The sequence below is a fragment of the Hirundo rustica genome, chromosome 3 (genome assembly GCF_015227805.2).
Source record: "Hirundo rustica isolate bHirRus1 chromosome 3, bHirRus1.pri.v3, whole genome shotgun sequence".
In the NCBI taxonomy this organism is placed as follows: Eukaryota; Metazoa; Chordata; class Aves; order Passeriformes; family Hirundinidae; genus Hirundo; species Hirundo rustica.
The window spans coordinates 29,203,730-29,231,419 of NC_053452.1; the positions used below are offsets into that span (position 1 = coordinate 29,203,730).

Consider the following 27,690-nt stretch of genomic DNA (forward strand, 5'->3'; position numbering starts at 1 on the left):
CATTGTCAACAAAATGCCAACCTCTCCAAAGGAAAGAGTACCTCTCCTGAGTAAACCCAGTTCTGTTCTCATTTTGTCATCAAATTAAGTAGGTCTATGAGAAAAAGGCACAGTACCTGAAACTGGAACTGTGTCAGAGGGAACCCGGTCAGGACAGGGAACATTTGTTCCATAACTCCTCTCCTGCAAAGACAGACAGGGCAAGATTTCACATCAGTCTCACTATGTGAGTGCATAGTACTACACAGTAGTTGGATCTGATCTAGTTTCTTCCATGGTAGAACTAAACAGCCTCATTTTCACTATTTTCTTATCTCAGGGAAAATAACATTTTTATCCAGATGTTTAACATAGGTTCTTACCAGTGAAGGAAAGACTCACTTTGGGCTAGCTGAACACATCTACCTTACTCACATTCTTAGAGAGCCCACCAAGGAGAGAATGTGCTATGAAACATCTGACTATTTAGTCAAGCATGAAAGTAAAAAGCTGGAGTTTCGCATTCAGTTTTCCCAGGTAGCATTGCTAATTTAGACCACAACACACTCTTACCCACCTGCCCCGCTCCCAGGAATACAGCCTGTCCATTGATGCAAACAGTCTACTATACCTGGGATGATTCTCTGGTGTTTCGTGTCCTCAGGGAAGATGAGTAGTTACTATTTCTATACGTAAACAAATATGGATTTTCCTGCAGAGTGAAGGAAGTATGTTTACGAACGCTAGTGGAAACACAGTCAGCTGATGTTAAAGTCTTCTGGCTACATTTTCTGAGAGAAAAAAATCTTTACAGTATTAATTTTTGTATGAACATCGCCTCAGTGAAGTAAACCAGGTTAGACTTGAAAGTCAAGCCCTAGTCTGAAGCCCTGTCCTAGGTATGCTCTAGGCACAGCACCACTTCCTGCCTTAAACCTAACATCAAACAAAACACAAAATTCTATTTCTTTGATATTTTAATTGCTGTCCAGAAGCTTTTGGATGCCAGTAATATTTTATCACTGTCAAATTACTGAAGTCAGAACTTAAATGCAAAAGCATACAAGAACCTGTTCTTTGAACGAGATGCTCCAATCCTGACTACTGACAGCTCCAGGGACTAAATTAACAAAATGTGGCAGCAGAGGTAAATCAGAGAAAATCTAGATTATATAAAATACATGGATTCAATTTTATTGGTGAAACTAATTTGAATATTGATAATGCACCTCATACCTGTAATTAATAAATTCAGATTAGACTGATATATTTTTTGACCCAAAAAAAACCGGACAGAGATGATTTAACTAAATTTTGTCAAAAGTTCTTTTTATGAGAGTGTCATCTGTAGAAAATAAAGTCTGTGTCAATAAAATTTAGGAACTCTCAATTTTTAACAGTGCAGTAATCTGGGCAAGCGCACATTCCCAAGAACTTCAGAAAACAATAACAGTACTTTAAAACTTGGAAATTCTGTGAAGAATAAACCAAATCACAGAATAGCAAGGAAGCCCTTTTACCTGGGATGGACACTGGACAATTTTTGTGACACCGTAAGGCTGCTTCTGTCCAACTGGCTGCAGCTGGAAAGAGAGAGAACAGAGGAATTTTACACATACTATGCATGGGAAGGAAGGGAAAGCAGCAGCAATGCAAAGGGTCTAGCACCTGAAGTTTTCTATCCGGCTCATAAACATATATCTAAAAATATATATTTAAAAATTTATTTTGCGTATGATAAATATTTATCTATGTGTAATATACCACATGTATACCCACAAAAGCAAGGAACTGAAAACAAGTCCTCTCATGTGAGCAGACTGTCTTCACATCATGACTAAAACCTCCATCCAAACACTAATTCGAATTTTGGGAATGCTGACTATAAGTGTTGATTGTTTATCCAACCTTTCAGAACTGTTTCATTATCTACGCTCTCACACATGTTAGGCAGCACCAAAAGGTGCTTTCCTACTCCATACAGAGGCTTAATAACATTTATGTTTGTTGGTCTTCTTGAAACAAGATGGAGAGGGAATTATTGTAATGAAAAATTATGGAATTATTCAGAAAATAGTGACAGCAGAAAGGGGCAAATTCCAAAAATAATCACTTCACCTGTTCAGGCAGCTTGCTGAGTGCTAATTAAATTGCAATCACACACAGAGGAATTGGCTGAGGATTTAGATCCCTCAGTGCATGTCTGCTCAGCTTGGCATCAGCAGCAGCTGCCAGGACCAGCAGCCTACACAAGAAACAGGATGCAAGGGACTGGAAAATACAACAGCAGCAGGCTTGGTGTCACCAATACACTCTGGGCAGAAACGCTATATTCTATTTTGATTGTTCCATCAAAGAAAATAATGGGAAAATTCAGAGAAATAGAGAAGAGACTTGCAGAGTTTATATTCTTTGAGAGAACATTTGAAGAAACAGTCTGCTTTTTTGAGGGGGACAGGAGGGAATAAAACAAATTTCCCCAAAACATGTAATAGACACTTGCATGTGTTGGGAGTTGGGTGACAGAAGGCAGTAAGTCCCAGATGGCTCAGACACTGTTCTCCCAGCAAAGACTGACAGCTCCCATGCAGCTCAGCTGCACAGTCCTGGTCAGGGAATGGGGCACAAGGGCTGTATTGTGGCCATGAACCCTCCCCCAAATTCCAGCACACCTGTCATGCAGGCCACTTAGTGCAGGTCTGCTCTGGTACCCAGAGGGTTCTAAGGCAGCACAAAACCCTGAACACAGAAGAGAGACACGGGCAGCCTCCTGCCAAGCAGTTCACTTTTGGGCCCTTGCCTGGTTTTAGTTTCTCTTTTGGTTGCAGGACAGGGTTGGTAGTACAAAACAGTGCCAAAATACATGAAGCTCTTACTCTTATGAAGTTCTTTTCATACATGAATGGAGTTTTGCCCTCAGATATATGCCTAGAGGTAAAATTTAATCAATTTTGGCAAATGCCTACAACCAGACTCTCTGTGGTAAACATCAAAGCTGTCCAACTACACAGCCAGCCTCTCAGCTTTTCCAATGTTATTTATCTGACTGTTATCTCTGGTGTGCTTAGCATATGAATTGCATTGGTCCTAGACAGTTAGAACTGTTTTGGTCAAATATCCAGCCCTGCCCAGGACAAGCCCTTAAGACATGATGGCTCAGCTCCTTCTCAGTCAGGCTGAAGTGCAGCTCTAAGGCTAATTGCCACTACATTTTCAAGGTGTTGCCCTTTGGCCAATAAGCAGGCAATTCTTCCAGGAAGAAGGCTGGTACCAAGCCTCAATAAAAGGTCAGGACAGCCTGGCAGAGAGCAGGAGAAGGGAAACCTCTGAATGTAGTTTCATTCACACATGACATCCACAAGTCATTATCTCGATTTCCTATCAGCTCCCAAGATTGCATTATGGGTTCTTTTCTAATTTTTAAAGAAGTCAGCATAAATTGTTGGCTGGATTTCCCAGCAGAACTGGAGAGACCTTTATCAGGTGAGGGCACCTGCTAGTGCTTTTTATGCTGAAGGCATCTCTCATATCTTCTTTTACATCACGGCAGAATACAGGCAGACAAGGCAATCACTGGCAGAAAAGTGACCCTGAAAGGCCCCTCGCTGATGATTGCCAGCTGTACTCTGAAAAGTCCACTTAATCAAAGAGCAGTAAAAAAGATGATAAAATGAGTTGAGGGGATTGTTACCATTTCCACAGTTCTCCTTCAAACCTGCGGCAAGATGTGGGTTTGCAACATTTTACTCCTCCTCCAGCTCACCTAGGCTGTCCCCTCACTAGAGGAATCACCTCACACTGAGAAAAAACACTCACATAAAGCAAAGTAGATATTTGTCTCCTTTATGGAAATGCTTTGGTTCTGGTGGCTCCACAGCATGCTCACTCATGCCCAAGTCTGGGTAACTGGCCCTGATGCAGCCAGTCTTGAAAGCACCAGCTTCGTTTTGCGTATGGTTTTTCATCTCTGCTATTTCCACAAAATACTCCTGGGCAATCAGAGTGACAGGAATAGAGTAACACGCCATAGAATGAGCTGCTCAAGGACAGAGCACAGGAGGATAAACAAAATCTGTGCAGAGAAGGTTTAGAGACAGAAAAATGAAACACGGGGCATCTACTTTATGATGGAAGAACTGAGGTAGGAGCTGTGACTTCATGACAAGGAATATCACAGATAACCGCAAAGGAGACGAATGGACCCAGCATGGCTGTTCCAAGGTTACTACTGCAACAGCTTATCAAATTTTAACTCCTTGGTTCCTACTAACTAACTAGAGTCCTTTGAACTTTAACTAAAAGATAACATATTTTATTGAAGTGACTGTACTATTCTAGATATATCATCTGGTGGAATAGAAGCCTCTTGCTGCAAATTCTGCTTCTTTAAATGATATGGGATACAACAGCATTATTACTGCTTGAACTGGCATAAAAGAAAACAAGAACATGCCAATATGTACAAATTAATTTCAAATGTGGTTTATGAAAATGTTGTTAAAGTATAGACTTTTTTTCCCTTCATGCTTAGGATAATTTGGACAGACACAGGGATAGTAGGTACTCTCCAAAGAAAATCTTATTAACGCATGGACTGCAAAACAAGAAAAAAATCTTTTATATTTCATCTAACTTAATTGGCCATTGAAGATTCTTTTTAATTAAAAAAGAGATTGTATGTGTTATAAGGTTACTAGAAAAAGAAACAGGAAACGTTGAAAGCTTCTAAAAAGAAACAGTAAAATCAACATTTTGCCTAAAACAATTCATGTAAGGGCATATCCAAACAGTAGCATCCTGCTTAGCTCTGTTGAGTCCAAACCCAAGTACTTGCTTTTTTGTCTAATTCATATTGAAAAGCAACTCACATTTCTTCACTTGCCCCTATAATCAATTTTAAAGTGCAAACTCCTCCAGTTGTACATGCATCCACTTGGTCTCACACACAAATGCTGCATGTCAGCAGCTCAGGCCTGCAGTGGGAAACAGCCCTGTACAGAACTGGCCATGGTGTTCAAGGTCAAGTGGGTCAGAAAGTTGACATTTCTTTCAGACAACTTCTCCCACTGATAAAAACACCATTTTCTGGCTTTCCTCAGCTCTAGAGGACATAACAAGAGCTTCTCAATGTTGTTTCTACCTTTTCACTATGAGCAACAGCAGCAAAAATATGATGGTTAAGGAGGAGACAGCACTATAAGAATCATTAGTAAAGAATGGTGGGAGATGTAGGATAGAGGACAGAGTAGACAGGAGTATAATTACTACAATCTCAGATTAGGACAAGCCTCAGTCATCCTGTGCTGTGCTGTCAAAGAGGTAAGATTAGCAAAAATAGGATCTGTCACAGCTCATTTACCCCATGAGACTTCCCAAAGGGCTACTTTGAAAATCTTCCTAAAAAGTTCTTAGCAGAAAGTAGCAGCAGAGTGAGATTTGTCTTGGAAGTGTAGGGCATTTAGCATTATTCAAGAGCAGCCTCCTCCCTGCAGTCATGGGACAATTCTTGTATTCTTCCTTCCCCTGCCTCTTTGCTACTGAAAGCCTGGCTCATGCAAGATTACTACCAGGCATCTGGACCAAGTCCAGCGAGAAACAGTCTCTGAGGCACTGCTTACCATGTTGTTCCAGAGGCCCACAGCCATGAAAATATATTCTTCCAGAATTTCCACTTGTGTCTTTGATGTGGTAATCAAACCATCCTTGCCCTTAAAGAGAAAGTATTTTGAGCATCATAAAGTAATTAAGCGTATGGAAAGATGAGATATTCATGTCACAAAAGTTCTCAATCTGTAAAATAATATTCATATCCACAAGAAAATCAATCTTTAGTATTTTCATTAAGCCACTTGCCACTGATCCCAGTTACTACTGGTGTGTCAAGATAGAAAGATGCTGGGTTTGTAAATGATTGTTGCACATCAACAGGACAAGAAGAGCAGAGAAACAACACAGTTTGATCACAATAGTGATACACAGTAGAGCATGAAGACATAGATGTGAACACATGAATCATTTTGAATAATCAACATTTCTTCTAGTTTACACATGCATTTAAAGATAGAAACATGCAAAATTTGTCTTAAGAGGGCAAGCTGAATTTTAAACCAAAAGTAGATGTTAGAAGAGTTTGGAACTCTTCCAAACTCTTGGCGGCCTGCAGGCATACCACAAATCAGAAGAAATAAAGAATACACCTATGACATATGATGGTTAAAGAAATAATAGAGCAAATTACTGGCAGAAAATGTAATGCCATGAAAGTTAGAAGTCTGCTATTTGCACATGGACCAGCCATCTACCAAAAAAAAAAAAAAGGATGACCCCAGCAGCAAAAGAAGATTTTGCAATATAGCACATCCTTTCTTTTTCTGGAAGAAAAAATTTCTTCTCCCAATTCACTTTGTTCTGATACTGAGCTGAGGCGATAAATGGAATTACCTCAAATTCATGGAGCTCAAAAACCCAGACCATGAATCATTACCAACCTATATCACAAAAAAACACCTGATGTGATACATTCTGATACCTGACTCCAAGTGAGGCATTGTCCAGAAAGTAATATTCTCCCTTTTCACTGCTAGCTCTTAGATAAGCTTGACCTTTCAACTTCTCTTTAAAGATCACTTATGACAAAACCATGCTTGACATCCTAGGCAATCCATCTTCATTCCCTACTGCCTACACGAGGAAAAAAGTCTGAGTTCCCAGACTCATTGCAGGAAAATAACTGTACTTTCCAACATAGTTTACAAACACCTTTATCTTTTGTCCCTCTAACTCTTTTAAATACTTCACATTATCCACTTTTTGCCTTTGTTGTCAAACACATGAGCATAATCAAGGATGAACATGGTGATGACTGCGATTATATGGAGAAATCAGCAGCATTGACAGCTTCTGGACACTTGGGACTTTTAGGTGTAGAGGTGCCATAGCTTGATTTATCCTGGAGCATAGCATTCAAAAAACACAGGACCTCTGACTAGTACGGTTTAAATCAAGTTTCACTCTCAGGATTTTTGTGTCTGATCCTGAGGTGTGTTATTCCTGTGCCTGGCTACTCTTGTCTTCCAGAATTCCACAGCCTAGGACAGGAAAGCCTGCTGAATATTGCACTCAGTTTCAGCAGACACAAAACAGAAAGAACGAAGCAGCTTGAGTTTACTCACCAGTCTAAGCAGCAGATTTCTTCCTTGGAGAGAAGGCTGAAGAACAACGGTGAAGTCATCCTTTTGATCAAACCTCTCAGACTCCAGTAGCTTTTCCAAAGCATCCTAAATAGACAACCATTTAATGGGATAAGTATTATTGGGTAGAGAGTGTAATGTATGTATGATTCATCAGGGATTAAAGTAAATTTGAATTATCCCCATCCCTAATAAACCACAGAAATAAAATTGTGTAGTCCAGAACAAAGACAGTAATTTAATGGAATCTTGTTATACAACAACTGGAAAATCCTTGTCGCTATGAGAAAGATGGTTTACCATCATTTACTTTGAAAGGGCAGCAAGCTTAGCAAGGCAATGAAATGCCATGTTTATTGCCACCCTGGTATGTTTAAAAGAAACTCTAGCACAACTGTCTTTGTCTTAACAGAATATTTCCCTCTTCTAAGTCATGTGGCATTTTACTGGCCAAGATGGATTATTTCTCTGATGGGATATGAAAAATCCTAGGTTGCCAAAAGCTATACAGACATTTAAAACTTCAAGAGATACTAAGTTCACTCAGGTATAGAGAGAAATTATTGCCAATATTCCTGAGGTAAGAAATCGGATTGGGATTGCAACGGATAGGTGATAGAAAGGATGTTACTCAACTTCCTCACTATTATTCCTCCCTTAACTCCTTGCTTCAGGCCAATCTGGAAAATGAATAGACATGTCTAGCAATATGAGAGCCAAACAACACAGGACATGCTATACCTGATAGGACCACCTCAGTATGTTATCATGGAATGTGGAGTGTTCAACATAACTGCACTGATTCTCTCCTGGATTGCTGCAGAAAAGAATTAAAAACATGAAAGACATGAACTTTTGATAAACAAGGTGGATAGCATGAAATCTTCTAAGCCACTGACAAGCACATACTAAAGACTAAATTGTTGTACGTGTAGAAAAGGCTACATGGAACACACTAAGTTTTGATATAAACATAGAATGACATATAATCCCATATCCAGAACTTTGTATCTCTTTGATTTGAAAGCCTAGTCAGTTGACAAGTATGCCAGACTTAGATTAGCACAGGATCTCACAAGCTAGCAACATGCTCAAACTTAAAATAGCAGCTGTACTGGTTTTCAAACATTTCCCTCTCTGTAGTCACAGAGAAAAATCGAACAAACTCAAAATACTTCCACTGGAACTTTTTCTTTAGTATTTGGCATGAAGACGTGCATCTAGAAACGTGGATGGAAGCTGCAGAAGGTTATCCATGCTAAAGGATGATTGGCACTGTCAGATTTCTGACCTGCAAGGTCAGATGGATATACTGCATGTTTTTGAAGCTAGCTGGAGAAATCTGAGAATTCCCAGAGGTGTAGATGTGAACAATATAAGACACACATAAGATTAGTTAGGTTCCAGTGAAGTTATATTCCCTTGAAATTTCCTGGGTGGATTAGAATTTGAGGAAGCTTCTGGGGGGTTTGCAGATATAAGCAATAAGTATGTGTCAGGATCCTTTTCACAGAGCTCTAGCTAAACCCATAAAATGAGAGTTTTCTGATAAAGTGCTGCTATCACTGTTGGTGAAGGAAAGAAATATCAACTCAGGACCAGAATCTTACCCAAGCCTAACAAAGGAACCTCATAGAATACATGAAGAGAGTTATATGCCTAAAAATAGGGCTCATGCCTTACTTTTATAGCAGATGCTTCTGGTTAGTAAGAACTAGAGCTTTAAACCCCATTATGTCCCAAGCTTCAATGCCTTAAGTTAAGGCACAGTACTGAAAGTGTCAACGACTATTATCCTCTTTGACTCTTGAAATTTCACATTCCGGTATGGACTTATATTTTCCTCTCAAAGCACAGTTCATAATGACAACTTAGTAAGCAAATGAGCTGGAGGTCCTTATCTGGGAGAGGATCTGGGACTGAGGCTGTCTAACAAACTTGTGGGAACTGTGTTTATCAACCAGATAAACACAGCTAAGAGAGCATGCTGACAATGAGAAAGAAAATTGCCTTAAGTACAAAATGAAATATAAAAATTCCTCAGAGGAAAAAAAAATAGATCTATTTAATTTTATTGTTAAGGCCTTCAATACATGGCAATGCCCACATTCCTAAACACATCTTTTCCACATTTCTCACATTTTCCCCTTCATGTTTGTGCAGGAGAAATAAGCTAGAGTGCCCCGTGCAGTCACTTTTGACAAGGAAAGCTCCTCCTCTCCCTGTATTTGTTAAGTACATGGCTACATAGCAGCCAGACCTGTTCCCCTGTTCCATCAGAATGTCTCCAAGGCTGTATGCTTGCAAAGCTTGTGAAACACTTCAGGATGACTATATTTGTACATATGGTGTCCTATGCCACGAGCACAGGGGGAAAAAAAAAAATTACTGTGGAGTAAGATAAAGTGTAATTTCACCAGCTGTAAACTACTCCATCATAACTGCTCATGTGCACACTCCTACTCCGTACTAAATCGGGACACAAACTACTCAAACTTGTGTTACAAAGTACTGAGAAAGACAGATAAATAGATGCAGTTACCATACGGAAGTGACAACTTGGATGTTCTCTACCCTGGCATACCCTAAACCTAAGCAGAATCTTTACAATAGCTTAATAATGTCCTGTAAAATCAGTTACTCATTTTGTGAACATTGATATGTAGAAATTCAAACTTCTGAAGCACCTACAGGGCTTCTGACTAGAGAGTTGCAGAACAAAAATATCAATGAATAAAAAACTGGGGGTAGCTAGATGGTGCAGTTTTGTGACCATAACGTAAGTGCTGGGACTGGCTGGGATGGAGTTAACTTTCCTCATAGCAGCCCATATGGTGCTGTGTTTTGGATTCATGGCTAAAACTGTTGATAACAAACCCATGCCTTGGCTCTTGGTGAACAATGCTCATACAGTGTTGAAGCTTTCTCTGTTTCCTTAACTCTGACCCAATATTTAAATACGCTGTCCAATTTGATAGGATTAAAAGCACTGGCTTCCTAGTAAAAATATATCTTTCAGAGAGTTTATCAGAAACAAAGGGAAGACTTCAAATATCTTACATACTTTTGTATTAAGGGCAGAAAAACAGCTCAGCAGATTGTATCTCAGTCATAAAGTCAGTGCATATACATAGCTATTTGTTGAACACCAGCATGAAACAGCGACAAGAAGTTAAAGAAATCTGTTACCTGGCATTACTGTAATCTTGGCATGCAAGAGAGGCAGTTGTGAGCTCAGTGGAATCAACTAGATTTACAAAGGCCTTGGGAACCTGCCGTAATAAAAGTAAAAATTATTCAGGCTAGATTTGCAATTAAAGATCAGCAAGCAGCAATTAGAGTAAATTACATCTACAACCTCTGGCCTGGTATTCTGCTTACATAAAATCCACGATCTAAGTATTTTCCAATTCTGTCCTGAACCCTGCTCCTATGCCTGCAATCTAGGATCATCATGAAGTACTTGTGACCATGTTTTCTTGACCGAGACACAGCAATTCATTTTGCATAACCAAAATGGCCACCAGCCAACTAAACTGAACTCAAATGAACTTGGGACTACCATTTTTGTGGCAACACAGCAATGAAAAGCTGGGGACTATAACAGCACAAGCACTCATGCAAACCACCACACCTCTCCCCCCTGCAGAAATCAGCTTTTCATTTACATAATGATATTTCTCTTCTACAAGTGCACATAAACAGGTTCTGGAAATAACAGTGAAGGGAATCTGAAGAGAATATGTGGGTGGAATTTCCCCCATTTCCCCAACAACATTTGTCGAAGTCAGTTGGAGAAAAACGAGTGGTTGTGGTCTGAGGCAACCAAACCATAGCAGATTTAGAATATGCTGTAGGCCTTCAACGGAACAAAACAAAATTATTGGAAGAAGCCATTGAAATAATTCAGTTAAACAGTTTATAGTCTGCTTTAGTAGTAATCTATCCTCATCTTGTCTACTGTCATTAGTAGACCAAGACATAGAACAGAATGCTTCCCAGAAACCATCCTAGATAAATAGATAGCTGTTAGCTCAGCCAGCTAGAAAACCTTTAGAAAGGCTGAGATTTTTAAATGAACACAAAAGAGGAAAAAATATCTATTATTTGTATTTTAATGGATGTTTTCCCTGGTCTGTAAAAATCATCCCCACGTAGTTAGCAGCCTGTACACTGCCTATGTGTTCCACACCAGTAATTAGATATCAGTTACTTTCACCAAAAGCCCTGTTACAAGTAACTTTCAGATCCAGACAGATGTACTCCAAATTCTCACAGAAATCATTTTACAAATACCCAAAGACTGAATGGTACATTAGCTTGTGTTGCAAAACAGAGCAGTTACCCATCCATCCTTTCTGTTTGCATGTGTCAGCTTTTTAAAAACCTGAGTAAAACACTTAGTGAAAACAAACGGAGCCAGCAGGTTGAAGTTAACGAGACTGGTGTTCTAAGTCATGTGGAGAGTGGTACAAGCACTAGTCTAGTAGGGGAGACTGGAAAGATACACAACAGATTCAGCTATTTGGGGTTGATGAATACATCTTACCTTCTTATACAAAAAATCCAAGACAACTGTAAGTTTTTCCAGGTTTTCCGATATGCAGTCCTTCTGTAATGGAGATGAGAAAGGCCAACAAAACTAGTAGAAAAAACAGTTATCCATTTCCTGAAAGTCATAAACTCTGTGTATTGAGCTGTGTACTGAAGGATTATAAAGAACCGCTCTATTCTAAATTCAGCCTTAGCCAGCAACAAGTAAATAACATGGAAACTAGTCTTGTAATTTAACTGCCTATAAATAGACAACTTGACATATAGTAAAAAAAAAAAAGAGACAGGGATAGGGAAGAAAAGTATCCTTATACTTGAAGGTGGAAAAGGGTTATTCTACTAAGACATCTCAGACTAGGGATAGCAAATTAAGTACAGATGTTCATAAATACAAAACACATCATGTGCCAGAAGCTTACATCATTGCATAGAGGCGTCCCAACATCCCAGATCTAACTACTCCTTTGGTTCCCTGTGGCAGAGAGCAGAGTATGGGAAGGGGTCTTAATTACCTGCCTTGACTGCTAAACCACCCCACAAAGTACTTACCAGTTGTGTGGAAGCATAGGAGGAACATGGGCTTTCAGCACTAAAAAATACTGTGATCAGTTTCCAGTCATTTTGGAAGTCCATCATCTGGGAGGAAAAACAAAGGAATAGGATGAACTCACACAATTTGCTGTGAGTTCAAAACCAGCGAGACCAAGCAGTAGTCCATGGCCCAACCCTGGCCATCTTGGTCCCTTCCATTTGACAAGCCATCCAGCTTTTCCTTAGAGGACATGGCAAATGGATCGTTAGGCATCAAATGGTGCAATTAAAGCTGAACACACATCTACAAAAAGCTCAGGATAGAGCCTGAAATTGCTGCTGCTGTAGAAGACTCTATTGGAAAAGATAGAAAGCCTAGCACAGAACTTGATGTTTCTTTCCATCACTGTTGCAGCTTGCCAACAGGATTATTGTATATAAATTGCTGAGAAGGGGTCACACTAGTGGGACAAAGACCGGAATAAAAAATCTGCGAGCTAGAGCTCTGCTCAGCTGTGCTGTGTTTATTAGGCAATGCTGTACAATCCTGAAGAGCCTTGGTTAGAACCACACAGTTCCACAAACATGCATGCTAAATCCCTGCAGAGGAAAGAGTCAGCAGCAGAATTGCCTCGGCAATTACATTTTCCCATTACTTCAAGATGATTTTACAAAATCACGGTTAAGAATAAAGGAAAAATGAATGCTTAAAGCTCCAGGATGGGACCTAAAAAGCTCTCAGCCATGAATGATAATTCTAGCTCAGCCAAAGCATCAGCCAAAGCATATCTAGGTCTTTATTGTCTTTTTTGAAAATATGTTCCTAAAAGACCAAAAAGGAACTGAAGACACAAATACTGAGAATTATTACTTTGGGTTGGCTTCTCAGAAACACTGGCACAGTTACAGAGTGTAGCTAGCAGAAGTCTCACATCTTTAGCCAACAGAAAGCAAACATATTGGCTTCCCTACCAAGCTCGTCAGCTGCTTTGACAAAAGTAAAAAAAGGTGGGATCCTTTCAGAACAAAATTCTGCACTTGAAAGGCACAGGACTGATTGTTATTTACAACATAAAGACTGCAGTCTGTTAACCTCAAGAAATGGCATTTTCTGTTTTAAAAAGATTTTTGAGAACTGTTTAAGCATTAAACCACTTTTCTGCCCTTTTCTGCTTCAACACCACACTTTCTGAATTTTCCTGTGCTTTAGACAAACCTGATCCACTTTCATGAGCTCCACTATTTCTTCAGCTTGATGCAGGAGGTCTCTGAAAAGCAGAAAGGAAGAGAGACATTGTGGAGGCACCAGTAACATTAAAGCTTTGGCTGATTTTTACCATTGATTCAAGCAACATTTGAGGATTCAGGCTGCATTAATCTTTTCTCTCCTAAATGTGTTAAGATTAGACAATTGACTGTGCTACTAGAGAGCTTTGGGTGATTAGTTAATATTCAGCTATCTAACTTTCAGACATGTGCACTTAGATGAAAACAGCAGCTTAGTGGGCACACCTCAACTTCTATTTGAGCCAAAAATTTGTTCTGCAGCTATAACGAGACCTGATATTAACTCAGGTGATAGAGACCCCAAAGCGGGGCTTTGTTCCTCCTGATTCTGAGAGGTGCCAGTTGAGCCACAATGACAGTCTCTGCCAATACTGAGCATATTCTGAGCCCAGTGAAGTGCTCCAGCATCAAAGATTTCCATCCTTCCCCTTGCCAGCCGTACATCAACTGCCCGGCCAAAAGTCCCTCGGACTCACCTGGCTTGACTGTCTGGTGTCTCTCCCGCTGTGCCAGGCAGAGGGGACAGATGTAGGACTGAGGGGTTGAAGGTGCTAATGAGAGCTGAATGACACACACACGTTAGGCAATATCTGCATCCAACAGACTGCCACTCTGCTGATTCATTAAACACAACTAAACAGCACTAGAACATGTCAAGTCTGGAACTGAAACAGCACCAGAACATGTAAAGTCTGAGGATCTCAGCAAGCACAAGAGGTGTGCCCAAGCCCCTCTTCACCTATTTTTCTTGGTTTTGTTTCTCACCTTCTGAAGTGAAGGCTTGATGTCTGAGTTTGCCTCCAGACTCAGGTTAAAAACCTCCATTCCTATCTCATGTCAGCCACAAGTATTGCAGGTGGGCTTAAGTAGAGGCAGATGTAGGAATGACGCGACTGGGAAAGGCTACCCAGGGAGACTCACAAACTACCAACAAGTTGCCGTGTTTTGAACCCCTTTTACAGGGAAATGGAATGTCACACCAAGGAGTTAAGACACTAGGAAAATGATTTGGAGGGCAGGATCAGCTATATATTACCAGCAGCATTTCAGTGGGCATGGAAGTTTTACTTGCAATACCCTTTAAGCAAGTAATGGCTGCCTTCAGAGGCAGCCAAGAGGCAACAAATTCTCAGATGTGGCACATCTATGGCAGTCCCAGTGTAAATCCTAAGCACATGGCACTTCTGGGCAGGTAAACCCACACAAGATTTCACCAGGCCAGCATGGGCCACAAGCACACACCAGCAGAGACCATGTAGTGGGTAGAAATAAGAGGCCAAAAAACCCTGTTGGGCATTTAAGAATCTTGCAGCAGTCTGTCACAGCCCTTTTTCACTGCTGTTTGTCTACCCAGAGAGTCTCTTTTAAGGCCATCACGGACAACCCAAGCTGGCTGTACTCATGTCCCCAGGAACACCATCCCTCAGGCTTCCCTTACACCCCTGCACTGTGCCTGTGCTGCACCTGCTCTGCAGCCAAGCAGAGCCCTGGAGTTTCTGCCAGCAAGCTGCTAAATTAATTTGCTGAAGTTTTAGTGTGACAGCAAGACGCACCTGCTAAAGTTGTCACGCTTACTTCAAGGAAGTTCTTTCCTGTGCTATAGAAAGGGAAGAGAAAACAGGAAGTTCCTGTTACTACATTTCTCAAAGAAAAATTATATTATAGCACAGCCTCAATTTCTTATTAGTTATGCTGCATCTCATGGCAGCTGCTGCAAGTGAGAATGGGGCCTTTCTTTCCCCAAAACTGTCATGTCATCAGCTACTGCTGAGTAAGAACATAGTCTCATATCTCATTTTTTCTGTGTCTCTGTACCCTCTGCACGTTGCAGTACTTGTGCTTCCTTATACATAAGTATAAGTGATGCAGGGGCCTCTCCGTGTATACCCACATACAAGTGGGCACAGATGTTCACACAACCATTAAAAAAAAACTTAGTATTTTGAAGTTTATGTGTGCAGTGCTAAATCCTCATCTGGGATGTTGTGACTCAAAAGATCTCAACAGACCTGCAGCGACAAGGTTTAGCCACTCACTGATTTAGATCTGCTAAAGGGGCATGGAAGTTAGAAATGCGGTAAAGCTTGTCCACGAAGCTCTGGGAATCAGCCAAGCAGAGGACAGGGTATCTGGATTCTTTCTTGGCTCTGATAAATCCCTGCTTTCTAATCTCTAACTAGTGATTTATGACATTTACTGCCTAGGATTTATCACACAGCAATGATTCTTAATCAAGGGTATTGCAACCGTAAAGTAATTCTATATCCTGCATTAATACAAAAAAATTGTTACCAAAGGAAAGGGAAAGTTTCAGTGTCTCAAAATCCTTTCTATTTAACATAGGCTTTCTCCTCCTCTCTTTAAAACAATAAAAAAATTGTTTGGGCCTAACTCCTGCACTGTGATACTGTAGAGATTAGAATAATGAAATTTAGAAAAGCTAACTATTAATTGTTACCTTTGGAGTAAATCCTCACCAGATCCTGGTGTCTGTGAACAAAGAAGCAATAAGAATAATATTAAGAAAAGTGTAAACTAGACCTACATATGCTGTTCCCCTAGTGTATTTCAGTCCTGTTTGAGACAGTATTGTTTTCCACATACTCTTCTCCACTGTGTTGTAATCACTCACAGAATCATAATATTTTCCAGAACTTCCCTATTACAGTGCATTTTCATAATCTGGTAATCCTTTCTCAGTTAATGTTTTCATTAATCATTTTTTACACATGGCTTAAAATAGATTTTGATTTGTTGAAATCAAATTCCATAAAACAAAATGCTGTTCTAGACCAAATTTCTTTGAATCTACTCCTTTTCAACAAGGGACAAAACACGAAGTCATTTAGATAATTTACATAGATGGCACTCAGAAGGGTGTCTGTTAAAAAGAAACAACATCAATAGAGGAAATTCACCGGTTTCAGAGAGCTTGATGAGGAGACAGTGACAGAGATGTTTGCTCTAGGAAACCAAACATTCCTTAAAAGAGGTCATTTACACGTTTTTCTATGACACCCCCACAAGCAACAAAGACACCAGCACAAAGACTTGCTCCAAAGGGCCATGCACCTGATATGGGTGAAGCATCTTTGCATTCAGGATAATACATTTTTTCAAAAGAGAGAGGTACTCACAAGGAATCCAGAAGTGGTGATTTTCTAAAGGAAAAGTATGATATATTGATGGATACCAAATCAAATTTGAAAGTTGTTTTGTAATAAGGGAGACTTGCCCTGATTTTTCACTGCTGAAGCCTCTCCAGTGGCTTTCAATTTTTGTTCTACAGGCATTTCTATGCTTCCTCAAATCTTGAGAACTGTGGCTAAATCCTTTTAATTTGGCCTCAAATCTGTTTCAGATATACACTTCCAACTATCTAGACAAATAATGATGATCCAAATCTGATTATATTATTACAGTCAGGGGAATTTTACCCACTGATCTATACATCAGAAACATTTTTGTGATTCTTGTAGACCTTCTGCCTTCTAGGTAGGAAACCAGTTTCTACATAAAACACTTGATGAGGTGGAAAATCTGCATTTCTCAATAATTTGTATTTGTTCTAGTTTGAATTTTCCTAGCATCTTCTTTTAGTTTTTCAGTCATTGTTAGGAAAATCCATGCACTCTAATCAAATGTCATGGTTCTCTGCAAGAGCACTGTGATCACATTTCCTCCTGCACGGAGTCAGCCAGCTATTTTTAGACTCAGGGTATATTGGAACACTGAACAGCAAGTATTTCCAGTCGTTTTTTCACCAGAAGTCTTTGATGCTTGTGGAAAGACTGAAGTCCTGAACACCCTGAGACCCCAAACTACATCATCACAGCAGAGGAAATGGGTCATGTTCAGCACATTTCCCGCTTGTACTTACTCTTTGCAAACTTCCTATTGCAGTGACTGCTTTAATGTCAGCTGGCCTTAGAGCATGAACTGTAGAAAAGCAAAAGACTTCAGGTTACAAAACACCCCAAAACAGTAACCCTAAAAGCAAGTTACATTCGCCAGTATATTAAAACATAAAGTTGGGTAAAACAGTAACAAGTCTATCCCTTGATCCCTTGATTGGAGGTTTTAAACTAATCAGAAAGCATGAGAAACTTTTTCTCAGGTGTTCAGTAAATACTCTGGGTGTTTAGAGGCACTGAAATACTCAACCATCAGTCAAGAAAAGATCCAAAAAACACCGCTGAGAATGACTGAAGTAGTAGTGGATCCCCAATCACCAGCTAAAGAAACAAAGGTAGAAAATTAATCACAAGTGGAACAAAAAACTAAGGAGTTTATAAAGGCTAGCTCCACTTCAGTCAATCCCATACATAGGCATCCCCACAAACAGCTGGTTTCTGCCCCAGCCCATTCTCAAATTATTTTGTGAGGGAAAGCCTCTGCAGAGACAATATCTGCAAATACAAACCTGAAGGTGGTGAAGGGGTCTCAGGGAACATCACCTGCTCACATGAAAACTGCAAGCCTCTTAGAGCCTTAGACACAAACAGATAAATATGGTTGATTGCTTAGATCAAACAAGGAAATCTGTGGAATGAGGGGTCCTATGGGCTCCATTCTCACACAGAATCAAGATTTTACTTATGTAAACTATTTCAAAGAACAATTATACCTCTGTTAGAAATACATGGGAACACAGATCCGGACAGCTGCATTTTCAGTTAACTCTTCTAGAACTTGACACTTTCTGCTCAGTTTTCTTACTGATTGCCACAGCACTGGGCCTGAGCAAACAATGAAATGTGCTGAACACATCCAGTCACATCCATTGCTGCAGTGACTGCTTAATCTGGGACAGGTCATAAGGACAGCTGCTGCAGGCATCCCCATGTGCCTAGGGGCACCCAACTGACACAACAAAATGTTACATCTCCAATCTGCAACAGGAAAGGCAGAATGAACCAATTCTGGCTCCCTAACAACACCTGGCCAGGTGATCAGAGAAGGCAAGGATGTGAGTGATGTTATTCACTCAGCGTGAGAGACAGCTCAGTACCAGTAGGAACATTGCTTAATGCCATCCTATATCCTTATGGTAGGCACAGACCTACATCAAGTGCTTTAAAGGGACATGAAAGGCAATCCTTGCCTCCCCAGGTGACTTGGCAAGGGGTTCTCTCATCACAGTGACCATGAGTGGCTGTCTCACCATCACCAATATCTAAAGGTGAGATCTGTATAATGACAAGGGCCACTACGGTCCCCACACGCTCCCAAGTGCCCAGCTGGAGGACTTTAATGATGCAGACATTTTGCACTGTTATAAAGCAATGAAGAGTTTAATCCTATGTTTCTAAAAGAGCAACAGAGCATTCAGGAAAAAGTGCTAACCACAAACAACCTACGTAAAGGATATGCAACCTAATAACAAACACTGCTCGGAGAAAACCTCATTTCCTGATAACATTCTGTAATCTTGCAGCTGTACTATCACATTGCTGACTCATTGGCTTTGCATTTCTTCTTTGCTGAAGCAGTTTAGAGCAACAAGCTGTATTCTTTCTTCTTCAGCTTGCCTCAGAGGAAGCAACAGCTTGATAGGTAATGATAGGTATTGAAAACAGAAAAAAAAAAAAAAAGTTGTACTCATACTTTACCTCTAGTGTCCAATATTCTTCCTGATCATCTGCATTGCCTTAAAAACATTAAAGAAAGGGTTATTATATATATATATATATATATAATTTTATTTTTTTTACCTTAGGGGGAAAAAAAAACCACCAAAACTTTATAAGACTTAATATACCTAAAAGCAAAGAATCTGAAGAGGAGGCACCTTTCTCACCTGCCCTCCTTTCCAAAGATGAGGCTCATATATTTTCTTTGATTTTCCTATACTAGAAAAAAACTTTTTGTTATTATAAGCCAGTGAGATCTCTTGCAATTAGTAGAATGTGATGGATTTATACCAACAAGTGATGAACTGCTTGTGGATCACCTCAAACAACCTCATCCTCCACAGGCCTTCCCTATGTGTTTTCCTCTTCAGCACATTTCATACACTGCTGTGGTCTTATTCTGTCCAAATTTAGAATAGTTTGAACATGTACAAGGTGAAACTCCTTAGAAAGGAGCCATTCACATTAATCTACGTCTTTCTCAGTCAGGGAGCAGCATGACACTGTTGAGAGTTTGCCATAGTGATACAGAAACAGCTGCAATTTCTTCTCTTAGTAGAGTGTTGGCAGACGAAATAGCCTGTGGAGCCAGGAGTCAGGCCTTAGATGTTTCAGTAAACATTATTCTCTTTCCTTGAGCATACACTTGGATTTATACAAATAGGTTTTGGTTTATGCTAAAATTTACAAAGATAGCCACAAAGCCTCGGTCAGCTGAACTTCAAAGCACGCTCTCAGCTGTTCCTGCTTGCTCCACTGAAGCCACCAGCATCCAGCAAGTCTTATACAGAATTAGGATAATAGTCCTTTAACAGTCTGGAGCTATTTTTGGAATACTTAGCCCTGCTGAGTACTTCTGGTTTGTACACCTTTATTTCCGTGTCAATGGCAGAGTAAGAGCTGAGCCAGCTCAGTCCAGCAGGTGAAACATCCTTGAGTGTAGGGCAGCCAGTGGTGCTCAAGCTGCAAGGTGTGCCTGGCACGGGCAGGGGGCTCTGGGCTGCCTCTGGGGACCTGTGCACACCGGTCAGTGCAGTGACACAAAGGCACTACTGCTCCCCATAACTGCCTCAGCCTGTCACCCGTGCCCACTACCTGACCATATCTGATAACAGGCAGCCACTTCTATATGTGGGGGTTTTCCCCTACTTGGGCTTCAGCTGTGAGCTATTTGCAAATTTATATTATTTTTACAGGACTCTGTAGAAGGTTGAGACAGTTTCCTGCCTGTTGTGTGACATATTTTTAACATTTCTGTCTGTTCAATCTGTGGGTTTTGATGATGCTTTACTCAGGGCAATAACCAGAACCCCAACTCTATTTGGGATACTGGAGGCAAAAGCAATGAGGGACTTCTGTATATCACACAAATCTACTGCAGAAACTCAGTATCTGAGACTTTTAACACTAATTCCAACTATATTTGAGAATAGTTCCTTAGGTTACATTGAGAGAGAAAGAGGATCCAGTCCCAGTTTCCAGGACTCTGGGAGTTGGAGGAACAGTTTTAACATGTCAAACTGAAAGTCTGTCAAGTCTGGGATTTTGCCTCTGACAATATCCAAATGCAGATGCTTAGTCAAAGAATAAGCAAAATACAGTTATACTTCCATTTTCTATCCTCCCAACTATTTGTATTATTGTGCTCCCTGAGCAAGCAATTACTTAACATTGAAGAATTCCCTGCCATCTTTCTTCCAAGGATTTGCTTATTTGTTTTTCTAATACTTTCACACTTTTAGCTTTCCCCAAGACTTGTAGCAAAAAGTGCTTCATCACTCAATTACACGTTGGAAAAAAGTACTTCTCTTTTGTTAATAACCTGATTGTTTCTCTTGTAAAGAGTAGTACTCCCCTGTTTCTGCCAAATTGCCATTTTGCATGCATCTGTATGTCTTTACCATATATCTATCCCTTCTTTTCCAGGCTGAAGAGTCAGTTTCTTTGATCTCAGGTTGAAATGTTTTCCTAAATCTGACCACTCTCCCCCTTTATCCTCCTCCTAGTTTTTTGCGGGTGTTTGTTTTTTTTTAACAACCTTTTTAAGATGAAAAATCCACATCACAGTCAAGATACAGGTGAACCATTGCCCTGTACACAGCAGCAGCAATGTGGTTTTTATGCTGGTCTCTCGCTAACTCTGGAAATGATTTCTCCCTGACTATCACTAGCACTGATGTCTTCAGAGTTTTGTTCTGGGGTCAAGCATTTTGTATTCAGAGTTCACCACAGTGCTCACATGGCTAAGAGTAAAATATAAGGTGAAAACTTAGTCTAATTTCATTCTGAACATCCGGAATAGCTTTGCAAGTTAGAATACACCCTTATCCAGATCACTTCTGAACATGTGCAGAGCCCACATCCCAAGGAAGATCAACATGAGCATCACAGTTAATAAAATGGACATGCTCATATTTCTGCTTGGCTCACTCCCTTGGGTGGATATCATCTAATCCTGGCAGTTCTTTTACCATTTGTCATCAGTTTGTTTAAGGATTTGGTTGTTACTCCTCTTGTACCCTGTGCTGAAAGGCTTGGAGTGCAAGGCCTTTTTTAAGCTGTTATGCAAGGACACCAAAAAAAATAATAATTTGTCAGGCTTCAGCCTTCTTTTATAGATCAGTCAGTCCTACAGACTCCATGTTCAGAAGAATTTGGAAAAAAAATTATTTGTTTTCATTCCTTCAACAATGATTCATTGTTTCTCTTCAGATTAATTTTTGGCTTGGCTGATTAAATTTTAACCCCTTCAGTTTTCTTAGTTTGTTTTGGATTTACACTTTCCATAGGATGACTTTTTAAACTCCTGCTACACCCAGTATTGTAATTACTTCCCTACTAGACCATTGAATAATTCTAATTTTCTTGACATAAAAAGGAAGTATTTTTCAGATAATTCTCCCAAAGTTTGAGAGAAAGAGTCTAACCCCTTCATCCCTTGCCCTTACAGTTAATCTGCTTCCACAAACAATTCTTATAGGCTGCTATCAAGCAACATCTTTTTTCCCAGATAAGATTTTCAGAAGAACTGCAGCCACCACACATATTTTCCCTAAATTAAAATGCTCAGATGTGATAATTTCTTCTGATTACTTCAGGAATCAAAACTTCCTAACAGTTTATTATTTATCAGAGCACCTTATAATCCTCTGCGATAGTGATCATCACATTCTACAGCTAAGGTTAAGCAGTATTACTAATTATAATTATTTTCTTACAGGCAGAGACCTGAAGCACAGAGCCAATAAAGCTGAAGCATGCACTGTATTTCCAGTCTTGAGCACCTACAAAAACTGTCATTGGCACCAAACATGGACTTTAGAGACCCACTATAGGGAACAAGAGTTCCCCCCTACCCTGAATATTACAGAAATCTGAGCAATGCCTGGATTGCCAGGATGCTGTCTAACCATTCACATAATCTTCTATCACTGAAAATAAGATGATTACAGTTATAAGTTCAGAGAAAACTTCTGTTCCTTGCTTGAATTTCTGCACCATTTCCAATTCTACACAGATCTCACTGCTAGTCTAATTATTTGGTGATGTTTCTCTCACCAGAATGCTTCAGTGCCTAAGACACAGTCTAGCCCCAGAGCAGTACAAACCAATGCATACATCTTCATCAAAAAATGATCAAACGTGCCCAAAATTGCATTTAAGATCACAGTTTTACTCACAGATTTTCTTCGTCTTGCTTCTAAAACTCCTGCTATACACCCACCTTGCAACAATTAAAAATAGAGTTTCCCAAATACTGTGCAATGCAAATTTTCAAAGGGCCTTCCAAAACTTACCTTCTGAGGAGAGCAACCAAAGGAACAGCACACCTAACAACAGCTTCATGGTAACCACCCCTATGAACTGATAATCCTGGAGTGTGCGTGTTAGGTGTTAAGGCTGAGACGAAAGAAATTCTCTTCCTTTTTCTTCTTTATATCTTAAAAATTGATAACTCAGCAGCCATAAAACTTATTAGCTTCTACCTTTGGAAAGCAAAGTGATGATGATATCTCATTTCATTGCCCATCCAAGGGTCAAAGAAGGGGCACAACTCCTCTCACTTGTTCAGAGAGAGCTGGCCATTTTTCAGGGGAGTTCTCAGTAAATGTAAGGACCAAGATCACATGAGTCAGCTTCCAGCAGGGTCAAGGCTCTTCCAGGCAATACATAACACATTAGTTTGGCATTAGCCTGCCTCTGCCAGGCAGGGAAGGAGCCTCTGCTCCTGAGGCAACAAGGTCAATTGAACCCTATGTAGCAGCTCACACCCACCCAATGAGGAAGGTTGTGCTCTTCCTTTTGTCTCCTTCCCTACCTGTGCTCCTTTCTTGCCTTCAACCAGACTCATGCTGTTCCTCTTCTGACAGATTTTCTTTCACAGGGTTATGCCTCACCAGTATTTGCCAAGACAGAGCAGTGCCAGACAAGCAGGATCAGTAGCTCTGCCCTCACACTGCCCAGGTCTCCAAACCCCTTGCTGTGACACTATTACAGCAGCACAACCCCTTCTGCAGAATCAAGGAGTGTGCAGAAATGCCAGCTAGATTGTGATACACCATTCCCCAGTGAGACTATCACTATGCCTCAATTACAGCGTCAGGGTCAAACCTCTGACGAGCAGCCTGCTCTCCTCACACAAAACAGCAGAGTGACCTTTGGCCTCTTCTGAGCCCACAGACACCCAGAGAGAGCTCCTCCAAGTATAATGGGAGTCTGCTTATGTAGAGAGCTTAAAATGCTTAAATAAGCCACTAACACACCCAACTTGGGCAGTCTAACCCATCCTTCAAAGGGGGTTTTGTTTATTTTGGCTTTCTGTTGTTTCACGACAGAAATCTGACATTCTGTGAAGGAACATGATGGAGGCAGATCTTGTGCTCATTTCACTTTTCAAAAACCAGGAATGCTATCTTAATTCTGAACATGAACAGCTGTTGTCCAGAACAACACACAAGGAGGAATGTAGATAGACAGGGGAAAGCATTCCTCCACCCCTGAATCTCCACCCTCAACTCAGCAAAAGCATACCAACACAAGGGACTTCTCACCTCAGACACAGCTACATGTTCAAGTCTGAGAGTGATGAGTCCATTCTGCTTGGGGGTCTCACACCTGAAACAGTTTGACACCCAAACTCTTTAAACCAGAAAGGTAATGAAAAGTTAAAGTTTTACTCACTGTCAGGGCACAGTACCACACTCAGCCTGGGCTGAGCTGCAGTGGAACTCCCAAGCACCTCCTCAGAATGAGGGAGGTACAGGTGAGGCTGTCAGGACCATTATCAGCTCTCAGTCAAGGTGGCATTGCACAGTCTCAGCATGGATGGGAGTTACCTTTGGTGGGTTTTGTCATTACATACAAGGATTTGTGGCTGCTTCACTCCTCAAGGGAAAGCTCTCACTATCAAAAGTCTGAGAAACAGACTTCTTGAAGACCTGGAAGTGTATAAAATCCCAGAAAGCTTCTTCCTCATTGTAAGCAAAACATGAAAAGGAAGGTAGCATTAATTCATTCATTTGCCATAAACCACAGATCCAAGAGGAAGTTTAGCCTTTAAACACTGTGACAGGCTCCAGAAGTGAAACAACACTAACTCCAAGGCTTGTAAATCTCTTGTAAACACTCCTTCCCACCACCAAAGCATCAAAATAGCTCCTAGACTGAATAGCAAATAACAAGTGGCATCAAAGATAAAAAATGTTTGCAAAAGGGAGAAGAGAGAATTTTCTGTTAGATACAGAAAGTGTCAGAGAGAAATTAAAGCTTTTACATTACTGCAAGGGCAAAGCTAGGTGCAGCTACTGGAGGCAAGGAGAGTTCCAGAGCATAAAACAGCCCTCAGCTGATGGTATTTAGGAATACCGTAGGGAACTGCAGCCATGCAGCTGATTGCCTAATGATCAACACAGAACATCTTATGTCTTCCCTAAAGTGCCTGCTGCTGCTCAGGTGGGACAAGATGCTAGCTAAGCCTGGTAGTTAATCCTGCCTGAATCATGTGAGTCTTCTTGTCACTTGCCCTGGATGGAGAGGGCTCATACACAACTGGCACAGAAGAACTTTGGGTGAGATTTGGTGGTAAAAAGCAGAAATTTTATGCCTTGGCATCTTCTCGAGCAAAGGACAGGCCTACACCCAACGGTGCAAAACAAAAAAAATAAAAAGCCAACTCCCAGTTACAGTTTTAAAGCCAGCAACACCCAAACAGATACTCAAACACAGGTGCTAAAGCATATTAGCCAAACTCTTTGGTTCGTTGCTACATTTTTAGGCGGCTTATAATATACCCAAAGCTTCACCTTTCATCCCTGGAATGAGAGCCACAGCTGGGAAAGCCATAGGAATTTTTTTAGCACGTCTTTAAAGTTTATCCTTACCTCCTCTGTTAAGCAGAGCCTTTTCTGGCGTTTCTTTTATTCATACAGAATACCAAAACCCAAAAATTCTTTTAACCTAAATCCTCACCTATAAGACCACTGTTTTAAAATACAATAATGAAGGTATGGCTGCATATTAAAAGAAGGAAAACTCCCAACAATAAAAACAAACAGACAAAAAACTCAGCATTCAATCACTCATAATTAAACCCAAGATGTTTGTACTTGTACTGAGTAAGTTAGGGAGGTAGCTTACTCAATTGCTAATAAGCAGAGGCCATGTATCAGTGGATAATGTAATTGCATCCACAAAACTATCACATTACACTGGCATAGCAGAGGACTTCTTGTGGAAATACAAAGCAGACCGAGTTTCCATTTCATCTGAGGATAGAGCTTGTCTGCAACCCGTCACTGCTTCAGCTAATCCTACTGCCTTGACAAGGCATTAGATCTTGAATTCTGCATTTAGGAAGCATATCCCTGAATTATTCCATCTATGAGGCACCCATCTGTGATGAGTAGGACATGACAGTGCTACAAAAAGGTTAGGCATAAATCATATACAACAGCAAGACGTGTCATGTGTCCTTGCGACGTTGTGCCGTTGCCTCCTCTGGCTGCGATTCACGCTGCTGGTAAATTTAGTGCATACTCGGGACCTAAACAGAAGATCTTCCTCCACAGGGGAGTTCAGACATGCAGGAGAGGGTGAGGAGATCAAGTGAGGCCAGGGGCAGCCGGGGACATGAATCATCGGGCAGCAGTTCTGCGGCAGAAGGCAGGAGAGCTGCACCGCTTGAAGGAGGCTGCTACCACCTGCTGGAGGGAGCGCAAATCCTCCGAGGAAAAGAACATGAACGTTAATGCGGAACTGGAAAGCACCGGCCTGCCGATGGTGGGATTACTGAGAGTGGGCAAAAGGCCTTGCAATGCTTAGTGCGCTCCTTAAAAAAACTCAGGCTTTTGGAGTTGCAGACGAGGAGGATATAAATTATTTCTAAAATGGCTTTAAAAAGAAATAATTGGTTTAAAACAAACAAACAAACAGACAGACAAAAACAAACACAAGGGCTCAAATACACTCCTGTAAGTTTTTCTAAGCTCAGCACTGGTTGGACTCTTGACTTTTATAGTTAGGATCTGCATAGCTGCTATAGAGACCAAAGATGTGGCAGTAAGTACGTAAATAAGCAAGGCCACCACCGCGATTATACCCGTGTTTTGGATGAGCTATGAAGCAGTGCTCTCCTGCAAGCACCAACCAGTAGCTGAAGGCAGCAACATAACAACTCCAATCCAGTGTTAATAATTGAATGAAACTTGAAATTTCTTCCTTGTGCCTTAAGTAGGGCACAACCTCTCACACAGATTGATTGCTTGCTGAAAGCACAAGCCCTCTAGCCACTCATTTGTGACTGGCACCAAAGTACAGCCTGAAGTCCATCTCCACAGACTTCTCAGTGCTACTGAGAAGCTGGTGGTGCCCAACCTGCCTTTGCAGCTCGTGTGTCTGTCACAGGCCCCACAATCCCCATTGCCTGTCACAAAAACACAGTGTGCCCTTTGCAGCAAAAGCTGCAAGTGCTCCTCACTGCTTATACTAGCAGCTTCTGGGCCTTTGATAAAGGTGAGCTGCAGATGATGCCATAGGCTGAAATCTTCCCAGCTCCTTGGGACAGGAGCCCTTGAAACCTGATGATAGCTGCAAGGCTGCTGAGGACTCTGAACAGCCAGAGAACAGCAGAAGCCAAGATTTAAAGATCCCCTGCTAAAGACTCCTTTTTACTGACTTTTTTGTATTGTGAGGATTCGTTTGAGTCTGTATGCATCAGGATGCTGGGGACCAGATACTTCCTGTGGCCTCCTCAGTTGGCCCCTTGGTTATCAAATCATGAGATAAGGCTTATTTCTGGGGAGCCCTGTTTACAGCCACAGACTTGAGAGAGTTCACCAGTGCTACCACAGCCTTGAGAAAGCAGTGCTGGCAGGAAGGCAGATAGAAAAAGGAAGCAGTGTGCCTGCCTCTGATAGGCAGTGATGGCATTTGATGGCAGGCACCAGAAAATACGTGCTCCCTTCCCGTGTCTCTGGGTGAGTTCGTTGATGCTCACATGCAAAGTACCTAATTCTCAA

The 27,690-nt window shown here is 40.9% G+C and overlaps 1 protein-coding gene across 10 annotated transcripts in view; it reads right to left on the reverse strand.

Annotated features, from left to right (window-relative positions):
* PLB1 (phospholipase B1) overlaps nt 1–24,989 on the reverse strand; it is a 79,137-nt gene extending 54,148 nt beyond the window's left edge. For 4 of the 10 annotated variants that reach the window (XR_005700252.2, XM_040060346.2, XM_040060345.2 and 1 more), the window contains exons 1-18: nt 23,493–23,659; nt 22,972–23,160; nt 19,154–19,191; nt 17,965–18,031; nt 17,422–17,480; nt 16,000–16,031; nt 15,095–15,138; nt 14,018–14,102; nt 13,471–13,522; nt 12,273–12,359; nt 11,719–11,781; nt 10,359–10,441; nt 7,911–7,986; nt 7,152–7,256; nt 5,598–5,687; nt 1,500–1,562; nt 611–691; nt 117–183 (exon numbers count right to left, since the gene is read on the reverse strand). Coding sequence is in view for 9 of the 10 variants with exons in the window: in XM_040060346.2 (XP_039916280.1) it covers nt 117–183; nt 611–691; nt 1,500–1,562; nt 5,598–5,687; nt 7,152–7,256; nt 7,911–7,986; nt 10,359–10,441; nt 11,719–11,781; nt 12,273–12,359; nt 13,471–13,522; nt 14,018–14,102; nt 15,095–15,138; nt 16,000–16,031; nt 17,422–17,480; nt 17,965–18,031; nt 19,154–19,191; nt 22,972–23,020 (1,141 nt within the window). In the remaining variant the exon portion in view is untranslated. Of the gene's footprint in view, nt 1–116; nt 184–610; nt 692–1,499; nt 1,563–5,597; nt 5,688–7,151; nt 7,257–7,910; nt 7,987–10,358; nt 10,442–11,718; nt 11,782–12,272; nt 12,360–13,470; nt 13,523–14,017; nt 14,103–15,094; nt 15,139–15,999; nt 16,032–17,421; nt 17,481–17,964; nt 18,032–19,148; nt 19,192–19,302; nt 19,394–22,971; nt 23,161–23,492; nt 23,660–24,225; nt 24,290–24,355 lie in introns of those variants that run through there. The other 6 variants (XM_040060347.1, XM_040060351.1, XM_040060352.1 and 3 more) reach the window with 6 other exon arrangements.
* Between the last annotated feature and the right edge of the window lie 2,701 nt (nt 24,990–27,690).